Source organism: Gymnoscopelus microlampas (genome assembly GCF_963454915.1).
Source record: "Gymnoscopelus microlampas genome assembly, chromosome: 9".
Taxonomy (NCBI): Eukaryota; Metazoa; Chordata; class Actinopteri; order Myctophiformes; family Myctophidae; genus Gymnoscopelus; species Gymnoscopelus microlampas.
Window position 1 is genome coordinate 32,946,163 of NC_139946.1, and position 15,867 is coordinate 32,962,029.

Below are 15,867 nucleotides of genomic sequence, written 5' to 3' on the forward strand. Positions count from 1 at the left end.
TAATAAATAATAAAAATAAAGGTCAGCACACAGACCTTCATTATTTTTTAAAGGCATGCTGCAGGAGCGCAGTCAATAACTCATAATCATTTGAGGGTTGCTGAGATGCATGCTCTGCACGGCTTGGCCTACAGTAGGCTAATATGAGTATAATAAAGAAGACAAAACTCTTATCATATATTATAGAAAGATACTACAATGAGTTTAGTGTAAGCATTTTCCACACACCACAGAACGACTCAAAGTAGCCTAAATGTAAACAATAACGTAGCTAGCGTTAGCCTTCTTTGCTTTAAATCTGCATAACTATCAGGTGAATGCGTTAGAGCACGAGAGCAGACAATTATACTTTAGTACCCGGACCGTGAAGCTGCAGGGTATGACATAAGGTGGATGTGTGTGCCATTTTAAAACGAACCTGTTGGGTCGTACTCGTTAGCTTCATTATGTGCACCAATGTAGGCATCAATCCATGTCTTTTCTTAGGAGCAGAGTGCAAATGTTGTTGCATAGGCTACATTAAACAAGAAATAAAGAAAAGTCGCTTACAGTGTTGAATATATACCCTTGGATGTATACAGGTTTCTGTATGATACATTCCATGATAAATGCATGTAACTTGGTCGAGTTCATGCACTCTGTGGAACGCATATCTCCACCAGGCCAGGTTGAACTCCAGGTGGGCCAGTCTATCAGTCGTCATCTATGATGTTAATTGTGTGTGTGTGTGTGTGTGTGTGTGTGTGTGTGTGTGTGTGTGTGTGTGTGTGTGTGTGCGCACGCGCGTGCGTGCGCGTGTGTGTGTGTGTTCGGGTGCATGCACACTGTAGCTTTATACAGTGGAGATATACTAGTCTGTACCTCTCCTTGTTTACAATTCTATTTTTTTCCTGTTTTGCATATTGACTGGTGCTGGTGCACACATTCCACCAGTAACGGTGACTCCACCACACACACACTTCCACAATTTTGTTATTTTTGGTGTAGGAAGAACATGATACATGATACATACTTTGATTGATTGATTGAATCAGGGACGTGCTGGGCCCTAATTCAGCCTGGGAATCTCAGATAGAGAGGCCCGTAAGGTGCACGGCCGCGCACCAGATTTACTTAATTTTGGCCGCTTTTTTTTTAAACGGCCGACCTGGTCGGCCTGGAATGGAGAGGCCTTTCTGGAATTGGCCCAAATTTCCCAGTGGCCAACATGTCCCTGGATTGAATACTTTATTAACATGATTGTTAACAGTACAGGTAGTGCAGTCAAAGATTATGCAAAAAGGATAGCACAAAAAGCCCAAGGGAGCTTGTTTTCATTGTGGTCCATTTTACTCAATTCATCAGTAATACATATAATACACATACTACAATACAAATACAATACAAAAACATTGGAATAAAGCTGCAGTAGAATCATAAGGTATATTTACAGAGAAAGGAGGGGTGGGGACGGGGGGCAGAGGATTCTACTATCAAGGTGTTCAAGGAGTTAAACTATGTTCACATGTATTTTAAGGACAGGAATTATTTTAGGTTGTTTTTTTAGAGTCGAGATCTGTTATGTATTTTGGTTGGTCATTCCACATTTTGGTGGTAGCATAGCAGAATGTATTTTTACCCATTTTAGAAGAGGGCTTGAAGTTGAAAGGCCCTCTTCCAGAATCCTCTACAAAGCCTGGGGCTCAATTTAGTTGCCAAAACCGAAGATGCCCTTGATGTAGCCAGTCAGACCGCCCTGGCCCTTCTGTTCCACCTTGTCTTCCTTACCTTTCTGCTCCACCTTGTCATCCTCGCCCTTCTGTTTCACTATGTCATTCATGGGTGGGAATGTCAAATGTTTGAGGGCAAGGTCAAAGAACAGGGGCATGCAGGGGATTGGCTGGAAGTCAGGAGGGAAGTGGACCAGATTGGCCTGCTTGCCCACAAAAATATTGTTGAGGTTGAAGGTCTCCAAGCTTTCACTGAGGGGCTTGTTGTCTTTCATCTGTTCCTTGGATGGGACCTCAGCAGTCACGTCAATGTCTAAAATGGCAGCAGCCTGAAGTGAATATTTTTCAGCACTGACGTTAGCAATGAGTTCCTGAACATCAGGAAAATCCTTTAGACTGTTGTTGAAGCTCATGGCCTTGGATTGAATCTCTCTAGCATATTTCAGGACTCTCTCATACAACATCAGAGCCTCACTCCACTTCTTCACCACCACATATGACTGGGCTATGCAGAAACACCTGTAGGCCTTATAGACCAGTATCTTAAGGGCCACCTCACTCTGAAAGGTGCTGTCTTCCTCCACACCCGGCAGGGTCAACAGCTCAGCTAGACTCAGCAGGATAATGTCATACAGACGGATGAGGTCCTGGGGGCGAGGGCCCCTCTTATTGTCATTAGCTACTTGGGGCTCCTTCAGTTTAACCTGCAGAGTGTTGGCCATGTTCTCATTTCTCTTCACCACAGTACAGAGCTTGATGAAGGTCAAGTAGCTGTGGAGGAACTGCAGGTTGGATACCTTGCCACTGTGTGGATCAGGACCCCTCTCGCCCTGCTTCGCCTCGGCCTTGAGCTCCTCTCTCACAGCCTGGATGGTGTCTCTGCACTCAGACAACAGTGTCTCATACAGGTGCTCTTTGGTCTCTTCATTCGTTGCCTGAGCAATGGCAGCCTCATTGTCTGCTAGGCCCAGGAGGAAGATGCGGACCTTTTCAATCTTTACAGGCACTGAGCGCTCCCTCCATTCTACCTCGCTCATGGTGGCCGCCTGCTTGGCTCTCATCTGGGTGATCAGAGCTTCTAGTTTCTCAGCCATAAAGCCTCCACCGCCCCCAGTCAGTCTCATTTTCATCAGCTCATTCATGGCATTCTGGTCACCGATGATATATGCACAGTAGCGAATGTTGGGTGAGATTTCCTCGACACGCTGATGATACAGCGTTGCCAGCTCCTCAGTAAACGCGCTAGCTAGTTTATCATAGATGGTCTTGCACTTGTTGAAGGCCTCTATGGCAGGCTTCCACTGCTGCAGCTCAAATTCCACCATGCCAGTGAGGTAGGCAGTGTAGGCCTGTGCCTCCAGCTTGGTCCTGGCATCAACACAGGGACTCTCACAGAGCTTTTCGAGCCTCTCACCGTGTTTGGCAGCCTTACGCAACCGCGCCAGTGAGTGGAAGCGCTTACGGGGTTCTGTAATGGCTTCCTGCTTCAGCTCCGTGGCATAACCCCATGCCCGCTCTGCTTCCATAAGAACACGTAGTAGGTACCTACTGTCAGAAAGCATCTCATTAGTCATTGTCTTCTCAGAGAACTTGTGTCTATTGCCCATTTTGAAGTCCATTGTTTTGCGCAGACGACGTAGTCTGCGTGAGCAGTATCTTCTGTATCTCTGGTAGTCCCCATGCCTGAGACCATGTTGCTGCTGGGAATCCTTGATAATCTGCAGAATTTCCAGTCCAAGGCAATTATTCTCATTCAATGTGACCAATTTAGTCTCATTCTGCTTTTCCGCAGCCATTCTCCAGGAGTAGCTAGTCAGTTTCTAACTTAAATTAAAGAGCAGACAGCATGTTTTTGTGATGTAAATCTTTGACATCCGTTATGTCACACCGTCGTCAAATGACATCATACTTCTATAAATTCCGCAAATCCGTCCAGTCGATCGACTTCGGCATGCATATTTGCATTATTATGGCTGAGGAAGAGAGTGTGGCCATATGCACGCCCGCCCATCCTCCCTTAAGCCAATTTTAATATAAGATTGATATTTACAAAAATATCTATAAACCTGCAAACATCATATTATGGAGATCCCTGATGTCATGTCACAAATATTATCCCCATATATGGAGATACTGACTTTATAAACTGGGTTAGGGGTACTGCACCAAGTACTACAATGGATATTTCATAACCGGATTGCCATACGTTCCATCCAAGTACTCTGACAACGGGTACAACGTGTCGGGTATTGCATAACCTGGGGGGAATATGTTCCCAAAGGGCATCACCTTAGTTTCCTATACGCCGTGTCACTCCCATTTGTTTGCCATGCAAAATGCTCGCAAGCAAGGTTTTCTTACATCATTTAAAATGCATCTTGGTTGGAATGATTTGGATGCTTATTTGAATGTTTCCATGAGAGTTTCCATTTCATGCATGTCCACCCTTGTTTTGTTTTCAGCTTAAATTCATTTGAAACCCAATGCTTTTATGGTAATGATGCCATTGGATAATACCTTTAAACAAAACCCATGCGTCTCATCATAATGAGTTTTGAGCTTGTAGATCTCATTTTTGTTCACTAGCCATTTTTATCAAGCATTTTACTAGACCTTTAACTGGTTCAAATGCTCTTATTCAAAATGATTTAGCCACATGACAATTCAGTGACTCCCAAGTGCAGCAAGCCAAACCATGGCATGCATTGAACAAAAGTGGAGAATTATAAGTGGTAGACTAGCGCCTTCCAGTGCCGAGATATGTGAACTGCTTCTTGTAATGTTTTTGTTAAAGGCCCGCTATAAACAAAAATGTTCATGTGGCCAGAGCCAGCCTGTGGGTCTATACGTGAGATCTTCCTTTCGTTTGCCTTTATTTTTTCAGATCTATATAGTAACATTTTTACCTGTGTAGCTTCCCTCCAGTTGACATACACGATCACAAGGCGTTCTTTTCTTTTACATACATTTATTAAATGCCGTGAGAACTGAATAAATAAACATAATACAGCATACATTAATTCGGTATCACATTTCTCAACAAACAAACAAAACATACAAAACCATACAAACAAATACACTGGCAACAATGAATTACCTCATTGGCCGCATCAAATTAAATGGGGGAAACAATCTTGAGGTCATTCTTTACACTGTAAACTTAAACAGCTCTTCTTCTTGTATCTTAACTTAAATCTTTTAACTTATAATCTCTTCTTTAAACAGTACCACCAACAACACTTGAAATTCTCTGTTTGCTGCTTGCTGCATGCTCTCTAGTGCTGTAGTCCGGGCGTTTCGGGCCATATTTTGATGGAATCGTGCACTTCACGATACAAGAATGAAATTTGGCACACAGTTAGGGCATGCCATAAGGAACATTTTTGGCTATAGGGCCATCGCAGATTTGTCCTGTGGTAACCATGGCAGCCATTTTCCAAAATGGCCTCCATATGCTGTTATTTTACCAATAACTCAGGTTCTAGATCACCTAGGATCTTGATTCTGGTGACTAATCCTACATTTTCAAGGATGAGGAATACAGGGGTACTATTCCGATTTGCCCTGTGGTAACCATGGCAGCCATTTTTCAAAATGGCCGCCACCTGCTGTCATTTTACCAATAACTCTAATCCTACATTTTCAAGGATGAGGAATACAGTGGTACTATTTACAACATGCTAGTAACTACCTAACTACATATATCTGGCATTCAGTTAATTGAATACTAGTAAACCCATCAAAATATGTAATAATGTAGTACTGTACATGTTTTCAAACTGTGACACGTGAGAGTCAAGAATGCAGTATACTTCACTGTTTCTTTTATTAGTTTTGCATAATTATTTTCAACAAAGGCAGAGTACTCTCTGCCTTTCTAGCTGCACAGTCCACCACAGTAGCAAAGGGCAGTACACTGAAGTGCTGCCTTAACACATCTGCAGTGTCCACTGCATTCCTTTTTGCAACCACAGTGGAGGAGTTCCTGACAGGCCAGGCTCGCTTCTGGCAGTGTGGTCCAGTGCACTTCCCATCCACCTGTCAAAATCAGAATCAGCTTTATTGTCAGATCACAGGTTTACAAGTGTAAAGAAGTGGATTAAATTATTTGTATTCACCTGTCTCCTTCCTCTTCCACCCCCATTCACCTGGGGATGGGAGTTCAGGGGCTGCAACCATCGCCTGTCCCCAGCAGTGGCCAGCTTGGTAGGCTGCCCTCTTTGTATGTTGCATCAGTGCAGCTCGTGTTGGGGGGAATCCATCAATTGTTCTGCCCTTCTGGGTGAATAGCTGCTTCCGTGTCTGATTCACTGATGCCTGGCCGCTAGTGCGGTCATAGAGCAGTACCAAAAATCGCTCCAGAGGCTCCATCCAGTCATCTATTTTGTCTGGGGTGGCACCTAAGGAACTGAAGGCACTTGTGACGTCACTATAGGTTTTCCAGGTCTCCCATGCCGTCTTCTTGCCTCTACCTCCAAAAGATGACACTGTGTCACATCCAGTAAAGGCATGGAACATGGGTAAGGCTAAGCATCGATCTGGGCCTAATGCCCATCTCGATGCTGCTAAGTTACGGAAACTTTTCCCAGTTCCAAAAGCAACCAACAGCTCAGTCAAGTGGAGGCGTTGGGCTGCCGTTACTGCCAGGACCAGCACATCCGTGTCTACTGTGGATATTGTCACCATGCTATACCCTTCCTTCACAGCATCTTCTAGGTGTAATATGATGCGAGTATCAGCCTCCTCATGTACTGTAGTTAGGTAGTTACTAGCATGTTGTAAATAGTACCACTGTATTCCTCATCCTTGAAAATGTAGGATTAGTCACCAGAGTCATAGGTGGTCTAGCACCTGAGTTATTGGTAAAATGACAGCAGGTGGCGGCCATTTTGAAAAATGGCTGCCATGGTTACCACAGGACAAATCGAAATAGTACCACTGTATTCCTCATACTTGAAAATTTAGGATTAGTCACCAGAATCAAGATACTACGTGGTCTAGAACCTGAGTTATTGGTAAAATAACAGCATATGGAGGCCATTTTGGAAAATGGCTGCCATGGTTACCACAGGACAAATCTGAGATGGCCCTATAGCCAAAAATGTTCCTTATGGCATGCCCTAGCTGTGTGCCAAATTTCATGCTTGTATCGTAAAGTGCACGATTTTTGCCCGAAACGCCCGGACTACTGGTCAGAGCAGAATGAATGCTCTGCCTCTGGTAATTAACCAAAATCTAAACCACCCTTGCTGATCGCTTGATTGACTGATCTGACTCAGCTGCCAGGTCAGTGTGACCCTAGACTTCAAAGCAACTCAAATACACAGCAAAGGCAAAGAGAACAATCCAAAAAACATGAATTGACCAAAAACATTATGAATTCTTAACTTATTCACTTATTTATAATAATATGAACTTTTAAACATGATGGCAGCTACAACCTGCAATGCGAGTGTCTAATAATGGCCCCTTACTCTCAGAATTCTTGCACTCAGAATTATCTCTGAGAATTTTCCTTATGTTAAAGGACAGCTTCACCCATTTTCAACCTTTCTTCATATAATTGGTCCTCACTATACTCATTATAATACGGTGAATTGGTTCAGAACCCTAAAAGTTGACCCAGAACTGGAACCAAAATATACTTTTTTTCTTGCCCTGAACTGGGAACCAAAGTGGGCGTGTCACTATTCTACAGGTTGGAAGATGCAGATACGATACAAACAATGGCAAAAGCAAGCGAAAAAATCATCATTCAAAAAAGAAAAGAGAAGGGAAACTGTATCTGCCATTGTCAATTCAATTTCCCCCGTGAAATGAACAGTTTGACCGATATTATTCAACACATTGCTGCAGGCCTGGAATCAAACCTGGGGCAACTGGGGACTCCTGCTCCACACAGGCGGGCACCTAAAACTGGTGCTTAAAACTGGTGGAAACACAAGGTGGTTTGCGGCCGCTTCCGTGAAAGCACCATGGTTCCAAGAATCTAGAACGGGACCAGTTCTAGAAACCAAAGTTATTTTTGGTGGAAAAGGGGCCTCTAGTCGTCTAGTGAGTAGACAGAAATGGTACCATCTTATAATGAGCATTAGTGAGGACCAATTATATGAAGATAGGTTGAAAATGGGTGAAGTGCTCCTTTAATGGAGATATTAAAGTATTAATATCTGTTGAAGAGTGCAGATGCACTGTATTTCACAAATTTCAACACTGAAATTCAGTAGGTTCATACATTGTCCACCTGTCAAATTGTGTCAATACTTTGCAATAAGCAAACTATTCTCAAATTATTCTCATTTAGCCATTGTTAAACATTATCAATGACAATAAACATTGTTTTTTTTCCCCCAGGTTTTTTACCGATGCAAACACTAGAAGATATCAACAGATTTTGTTAATGTTACCATTTTGACAGTCATAAAACTCTTAGATATATATGTGCACAGTGTTTGAGTGCGGCTGCTGTTTTCTCTCTTTCACATATATTTGACAGTTAAAAATGTGCTACGGACCGAAACATCTCACAGATTATTTAGGTTCAATGCAATAGCTACATCAAATATGAAAGTAGTAGCATTTCCCAGTTTGGGATGTTGCAGCATTTGTTTCTTATAATTTCCCTAAACGTCACTCTCACTGCTATGGATAACCTCACTTCGTAAAAGTTTCCTCCCTTTGAGGGAGCTTTGTGTTGTGCAATTAAAATGGGGGTCAAGATTAGATTGAGGCCTAGATTTCTGAAAATTCTATCCACCTGTTTCTTGGCTGTGTGTTTTCCACTTCCTGTCGGATTTCATTGGATATCATTAGTCATCTGACCGGTTTCATTGGATTTCATTGGATCAAAAGACAGGAAGTGGAACACAGTGAAAAGCCTAGGAAACAGGTGGATAGGAAATGGTTGAGTCTTGTCTTGTGCACTAAGTTGTTGGTTTCTGTGGGAGAGCTGAACCCATCAATGTAATATATTGAGAAGAATTTCTATTCTTATTGACTCATTACTTTAATGCAAATATGTGTGTGTATAGGTTTAGGTGTACCAATACCCTGTACGATGTGAAATCACATCACAACATCTAGATGGCGAAATAGAGCCAATAAAAAAAAAATCTGTGCTTGTAGCGTAGGCTATTGTAGGCCAGACTATGTAATGCATTCTGCTTTGGAAGTGCAGAAGAAAATTGTGGATTGTTTCGTTTCATAGAGCCCAGTGTGAACATATCCCCTTTATTTGTTATTAGATCATACATAATTGGTTCAGCCAGGTGTTGCATTCTTTTATAGCTCTATTATAATGAGAACGCAGGGCTACTTGCTGAGTGCTGGCAAAGTGACAATCCTTGTGGTTTTGTGTTTAAAACATTTTCTTTTTTTAAACCTGTATCTTTAAAAAATAAAATAATTATCAGTATTGCAGCCATTCATTTTTTTTTTTTATCTCTGATGGTATCATATCTCTGCTGTCCGGCAGAAACCAGCTAACTCCAAAATTTTCATTTTTCAGGAAAAAAAAAAAAAGTGGAGTTAGGAGGTTTTGTTCAATGTTCATCATTGATAAGAACAGCTGAATGGACCTCCAAGCTCACAATGAGGTTGGAGGTCAAAAGGGGGTGGAGCCTGGAGTCATCAAAACCAGCTAACTCCAGAATTAGCTGGCTTAGCAGAAAGTTTGAGGATCCAATGGAGTTAGCTGGTTTTGTCAGAAGCGCTTTTTAATGCTTTTCATTGGTTCAATATTTGTTTTACCAACACACAGACGTAAACGGTGTTCAATTGCCCTAATTTATGGGGGGGAAAAAAATGCAAAAGCATCAAAATGGAGTTAGCTGGTTTCTGCCGGACAGCCTATGAGTCTATTACGCACGCGGTCCATCGTGGTGCCTCCAAACTTTTCGTCCAATCAGAGCCCTGCTTTTCTGCATGGAGCCAGTGGTTAGATCCTTTCTTCTGCCCGGCACCCAAGTGGTCTGTGTGTGTATCACAGAGGGGAGAGCTGAACAAGAGACCAGCTCAGAAGAACTGCTAACGAGCCTTGGAGAGAGACCTCTGAAGTTCTACGGAGCAGAGCAGAGAGTCTGAAGTCGAGCGCATATAATCTGCAGCTCGAAAGCGCACAAAAAGCAGCATCAACGAGGGAGTTCCTTTTGTGTTTTCCCTTTTACTCTCGTCTTGTCTTATATGCAGCTCTTTTGCATTTCTTTTTTATTTTATTTCGTTTGAGTGCATTTTTGACAGCCTTAATGTCTTTATCTCGAAATTCACGCTGAGGATCCAATTAGTGAGAGAGAAAGAGAAGATAACCCAGAACTTAGTTTGAAAAGACCAGTTGGGTCTGAAAATGGACACCAGCGTTGCATGGCTGTCCATCGTGCAGGTACTTCTTTTAGTGGCGTTTTCCACCGGGCAACAAGACACAGCTGGGAACACCGAGGGCACGACAGAAGAGATCCCGGAGGGGGCATCCACCTTGGCGTTCGTCTTCGATGTGACCGGCTCCATGTACGACGACCTGGTCCAGGTCATCGAGGGCGCGTCCAAGATCCTGGAGACGTCCCTGAGCAGACCCAAGAGACCCCTGTATAACTTCGCCCTGGTGCCCTTCCACGACCCAGGTAAAGCACTGAATGAAATGACCATGTATTGAATGTTATGTCACCACCACCACTGAACGGCTCGGTGTGTTGAAACAGTGGTTCTCAAAGTGGGGTCCGGGGACCCCCCAGGGGTCCTTGTGGGAGTTCCAGGGGGTCCCCAGCTAAATGATAGATAGTTAGGAACCAAATGGACCCGGTCCCTTATAAGTCTGTAACTCAGAGGGGTTAATTTGGTAAATTGGTTTTACTTTAGTATAAATTGGGGTCCCAGAGATACAAATGCAATTAAATGGGGGTCCGCCGCCTAATGCATGTCAAACTGGGGGTCCTCGAAATTAAAATGGTTGAAAACTCTAGAAAGCACTCACTGCTAATAAGTGTCAATTTGGGGGTCCGTCATGAAAACGTTTGAGAACCACTGCGCTATAAAAGACACGCCAGTTATTCCTTCATTGAATTCCTTCATTTAATTGCAAAACAAACAAAGAATTGTTTCGCAGTTCGTGCAGCCCTTTCAGTTTATTTGGGCACAGTACGGTTCACACGCTCTGAGATCAGGGCGCATAAAGTCACACAGAAATGTGATGTGAGAAATCTAATAGTTTGCTCAGACTTAATGTTCCTCGCACCTCCAGAGAGGGGACTCCGGGGATGTATTGTCTCCGCACGCAGATGTTCTGCCCGGCGGTCACTATCATTAGCATTCCGATTGAGTTAGTGTGTGTGGCTTGGTGCTCCTCGGTGTTCTGCAGCCTTATGATTATCATCACACGTTTTAGGTGCTGCTCTTTAATTCGGAACAGCTAAAACCCAAGTAAATGCATCACCGCCTCGGTCTGTTTCAAAGCAATTTAGGACTGTGGGTAAAAAAAGATACGCCAGTTACAGCAGGGGTTAGATTTCCGAATGGGCAGCAGCAGCAGGGGAAACGTCATGATGCATGTGAGTCTGTAATTACAATACGATGATGGGAAGGAGGAGAACCTTGCACCTTTAGTCAAAACGCAAACAAAGCTGCTGTCATGGCCTGGCGTTTGTGTGCTGAAGTTGAAGTGTTAAGTGGAAGTTGTACGTCAGCGAAGAGCCTCATTCGGCAACAACGAGGGATGCGATGTATCAGTGGTTGCCAAACTTTTTAGCTCAAGACCCAAAAGAGAAATCAGATTGCCCAGGACCCAAACTAGTGAAAATAGCCGATCTGCTATTTTCACTACTTAAACATTTGTTTTAAAATGTATGGAATTTCTTAGATTGTTTTATTTTATTTTATTTATTTATGAAATGTTTTAGAAAAATCCTTGTAGTTTTTTTCATTCATGACAGCTTTTTCATTTTTTGGGGATTATAAAAAAAAAGGTTTTGACATTTACTTGTGACCCATAAAAATGTGTCCGCGACACATAAGTGGGTCCCGACCCACTGCTTGGGAAACAGTGCGCTATATGGTGGGGCGCCATGGGATGCTGCATGCATACTGTATGCATGGCCTTCTAATTTCTAAATACATGAAAAAAAGGAGGTGAAAAGCACACTCTCTTAACCCATTGCATCATGCTGCTGCGGCTGCTAGAGCTAGAGGAATCAGAGGACTTTTTGACAGACAGGTATAGCAGAAACAGGCAGACGTGCAGAGGAGACAGATAGATACTATAGATATGGATAGAGAGGAGCGGGGTCTGGAGACGGGAGAGATCCCTATTCCAGATGTGTGCTCTCCTCTGCTACATTTCAGCATGTCAGAAAATCTAAAGAATTCCTCAATCATGGCTTCAAGTCTCTGTCCCTGTGCCAACAATAATAGACATGTTCAAGTCAGAATTATGCTCTCAGTATACTATGAGTATAGACAAGTAGACATATATGTAACAAACCATGAATCCATAATTGCGTGCATTTGAGGATGAAGTAATAAAAATGATGAAAGATGTGTAATGAACAGAATAGAATAACAGGCAGTAATAGTTGACCTGTATCCAATGTTGAAGGTTTTTAATCCTTCATACAGAACTGTGCTTCTTCTGCACCCTCACTTGTTAGAAACAGTATGCTCATTAACCCATTAAAACCGGGAAAGCATCCGTGCAATTTTAGATTTTAGCGTTGGCTGTACAAAAATAGAGGTATACCAGCTCACAGTGCATCACTTAGTGCCGCACTGAAAGCTTGTAGATGTGCTATTTTTAAAATGTTTTGAAAAATCTTGAAAGTGTGAGAACTACTGATTTAGAAGGCATTTGTAGAATCGGCCTCAGGTCTTAATTAATAGGGCCGGTAGGATCTCCTTACAACACGGAAGCTTGTGGACTTCTCGGCACAAATCCTTGCTTGTGTATTTGTCTGTTTGGTGCCAAGTGACATCCCCTGCCCCAGTAACTTGTGCCTTTAAATGTTTACGAGGATGTCAGAATGTGTTTCTCCAAACCCCCCAGGGGGACAGAGAAATGATTAGAAAAGCACACTGAGAGTTTGGAGTAGCCCAAACGTTCCCCCGATGTCGCTTTGCCTCTCTCTAACTCTCTCTCCCTCTCCATCCTGATCCTTGAAGAGAGTCAGCTTTGTTCTTGTAAGGGTTTTTATTTGGGGCTTGTTCAGTTTGAGATGTGTCCATTTTCTCTGTTTTCCGTTCGACCCAGAGTGATAACGCTGGGTCCCCTGTTTGATTTGGCTGCCTTTGAATTGAACACCAGAGCCCCCCGCTATTTACACTGCAATTTGACACTGTAAACACAGTAGTGTGTGTGTGTGTGTGTGTGTGTGTGTGTGTGTGTGTGTGTGTGTGTGTGTGTGTGTGCGTGCGCGTGTGTGCGTGTGTGCGTGTGTGTGCGTGCGTGCGTGTGTGAGAGTGTGTGAGTGCGCGTGTGAGTGCGCGCGTGTGTGTGTGCGTGCGCGCGCGCGCGCGTGTGTGTGTGTGTGTGTGTTTGTACAGTTTGTGTCTGTCTGTGTGTGTCTGTCAGTAAAACCTTTAGTGTGTGTGCCTGTACAAGGAAGAATGTGTGTGTTTGTGTGTGTGAGAGCTCGCACATGCAACACGTGTGTGCATGTGTTTGGAGTATGTGTGTGTGTGTGTGCGTGCGGATGTATGCGTGATGTGTGCGTGTGAGGCGAGAGTGTCAGGAGGAAGCCTGGATATTGGGGTCAGGCTTGTGTGGGAAGAACACGCAGGAAATCTCCCCCCTTTTCTCCATCCTGCAGAGAGAGAAAGAAAGAAAGCAAGAGGATACTTCACAAGTCATTTTACTGAGGCCCAGGGGTTGTGGTTGTTTAGCCCTAGAATCACTGAAACAGAGACAGTATTACGGCAGGCTTGCATCAGAGATTATTTGTCCTGTTTCAGATCTCTATTGTACTTTTGAAGGTAGATGTGAGGCAAAATCCATCTTTGAATTATATCAAAATCAATTAGTTTACCGCTGAGTCAGTGTAATCATATGGTCAAGCCACCTAATATTTGTGAATATAACCAGCTTTCCTTCAAAGCTGTTCTGAAGAGAACAGTTTTCATCAACAATATCACCAGACAGCTTGTGACCCATTTCTCTGACCCACTGACAAGTTATCAGAGACAGACTTCCTATTGTTATTTATTCTATTTCATAGCAAGCGCTGTACATTTCCAGTGTTCTTGAAAATCCGGAAAATTTGTTTAAATTATTAGAAAAGTTTTGAAATTATTTGAAAATCTTTGCCTATAATTGCCAAACAAGCAAGCAACAAGCAATTCCAGGATATGTCATCAGTGTCTTCGGTATAAGGTGTTTTTGCCCACCCCCCAATCAGTTTCTATAGTGACTAGGAGGCACCCTCAGCCACCTCTTCACTTAAACCCAAATTATACTTTGTTGTATGACCGCGTCGCAAACTGCAGATCTATAAGCTCACAATGCGTCACATCCACATTACAATGCTGAAGTCCTGATACACACACATGTTGTCCCTCATAAACAATGTTTTGCCGTCAGAGGGAGTGTGTGTCCTGTGTGTGTGTCCTGTGTGCATGTTTTATTGGTTGAGGTTGACATGGGTCAGAACACAGTGCCTCAAGTTAGTGGGGGCGCTAGAATGCTGCACACAGATATGTGCAAGCCCACATACATGTGCGCACACACGTACACACTGATATAACCACACATAAGAAAATATAAACCAAATTCTTGAATTACTCCCTGCATGAATGTATGTAGCCTATAATGAATAATCCTGCCCAATAGATATTAAAGGGAATAACCATAGCAATACCCAGTGTAAGAATACAAGAAAATACAAACATCTTTGTGTTTGTTTTTGACCTACTAATGGTCTGACTTACTAATTGACCGTTAACGTTAGAATGACCATCTATTCTAAACAAGGACATTCTCTAAATTAAATGAACCAACAACGTAGCATTGGTTTGCATTTCTTTCATTATTTGGCCATTGATTCAGCCATACACAGTAAAAAAGGTACTCTTAACACACCCTTTTTTACACTCTCAGAGTTAAAGAATAGTCAGGATTTTACTATGTACAGTATGCGTCTGAGATAATTTCCACCGTGGTGATGCCTAGATAAGCTATTCCCTTTGTGGCCCTAGTCTGTAGTTAGAAGGACCTGGGCGTGGAATGATGTCCGCTGATGATGGGACGGCCTCTGACCCCCGCCCCGTGATCAAAGGTGCTCAGCTCGGAAATCCCTCTGTAACGTTCAGCGCTCTTCCCCCCTGCCCCATCTCCCTTTGTTTTACACCACTTTTTAGACGGGAGGTTTTTGTCTGAACTGCCCCACCCGTGCGAGATTACAAGGGGCCTGCGTTTAACTGGACACAGTCAATAATGATGCTATTAGGCAGGAATGTCCCAAAAAAGGGATCTTTTTTTGGAGGATCAGATGAAGACGGGAGCGTGTCGGTCTACAGTGGACCTCTAAGCGTTTCATCTTCCCAAATGACCCGCCCTGGAATATTAAAATGGCCTTTAATTTTTAGGACTGTTTGTGCATCTTCTAACATGCCCTGTGGCGACTTGAGAGAGCAATAGTTTTAGACTCTGTTTGGCTTTGTAGTCAGTACACGGGGGTCCCGCCCAGCTTTCATCTTGGTTGCCTGTGCATACCTGTGGGCTGCTTGAGGAACACTTAACATTTATGCATTCTGAGTTCAGGTTTGGCTTCAGCACCTTTGTGGCCAAGAGCTAATAGAGATTCCAAGGTTAATTATGGATTGCGGCCATTGGCATTTTGGTAATAGGAAGATAATTGGCTGTAGAGCTGGGCAATATATTGATATTATATCGGTATCATGAGACTAGATATCGTCCAAGATAATGGATATTGTAATATTGTAATATTGTGTTATGGCAAAAGTGTTGTCTTTTCCTGATTGTATTGACATATGCTCTATACTTAAAAAAAATCTGACATTTAAAGGTAGGGTAAGTGATATTTTTTGGTTAAAACAAAAAGTATTTTGTTAAAAGGTTAAAGCACTATATTCTGATAGTAATCATTGCTATAGAGTGTTTGTTCAGTAACAGGAGTCTCCCCATCTCTCCAGCTCTTTAATAAACAGAAAATACATTTTCCGG

General features: G+C 42.9%; 2 protein-coding genes across 2 annotated transcripts in view; one reads left to right on the top strand and one right to left on the bottom strand.

Moving 5' to 3' along the window:
* Positions 1-1,687: 1,687 nt before the first annotated feature.
* On the bottom strand, positions 1,688-3,505 carry LOC311051512 (signal recognition particle subunit SRP68-like; the record flags this gene model as incomplete). Its single annotated transcript, XM_084066090.1, has 1 exon — positions 1,688-3,505. One exon carries the CDS (start codon positions 3,503-3,505, stop codon positions 1,688-1,690), a length of 1,818 nt encoding a protein of 605 aa, XP_083922216.1.
* Positions 3,506-9,822: 6,317 nt separating this feature from the next.
* Positions 9,823-15,867, top strand: part of hmcn1 (hemicentin 1) — a 191,236-nt gene continuing 185,191 nt past the window's right edge. The window contains exon 1 of the mRNA XM_084066545.1: positions 9,823-10,324. Coding sequence (XP_083922671.1) covers positions 10,051-10,324 — 274 coding nt within the window. The 5' untranslated portion in view covers positions 9,823-10,050. The remainder of the gene's footprint in view (positions 10,325-15,867) is intronic.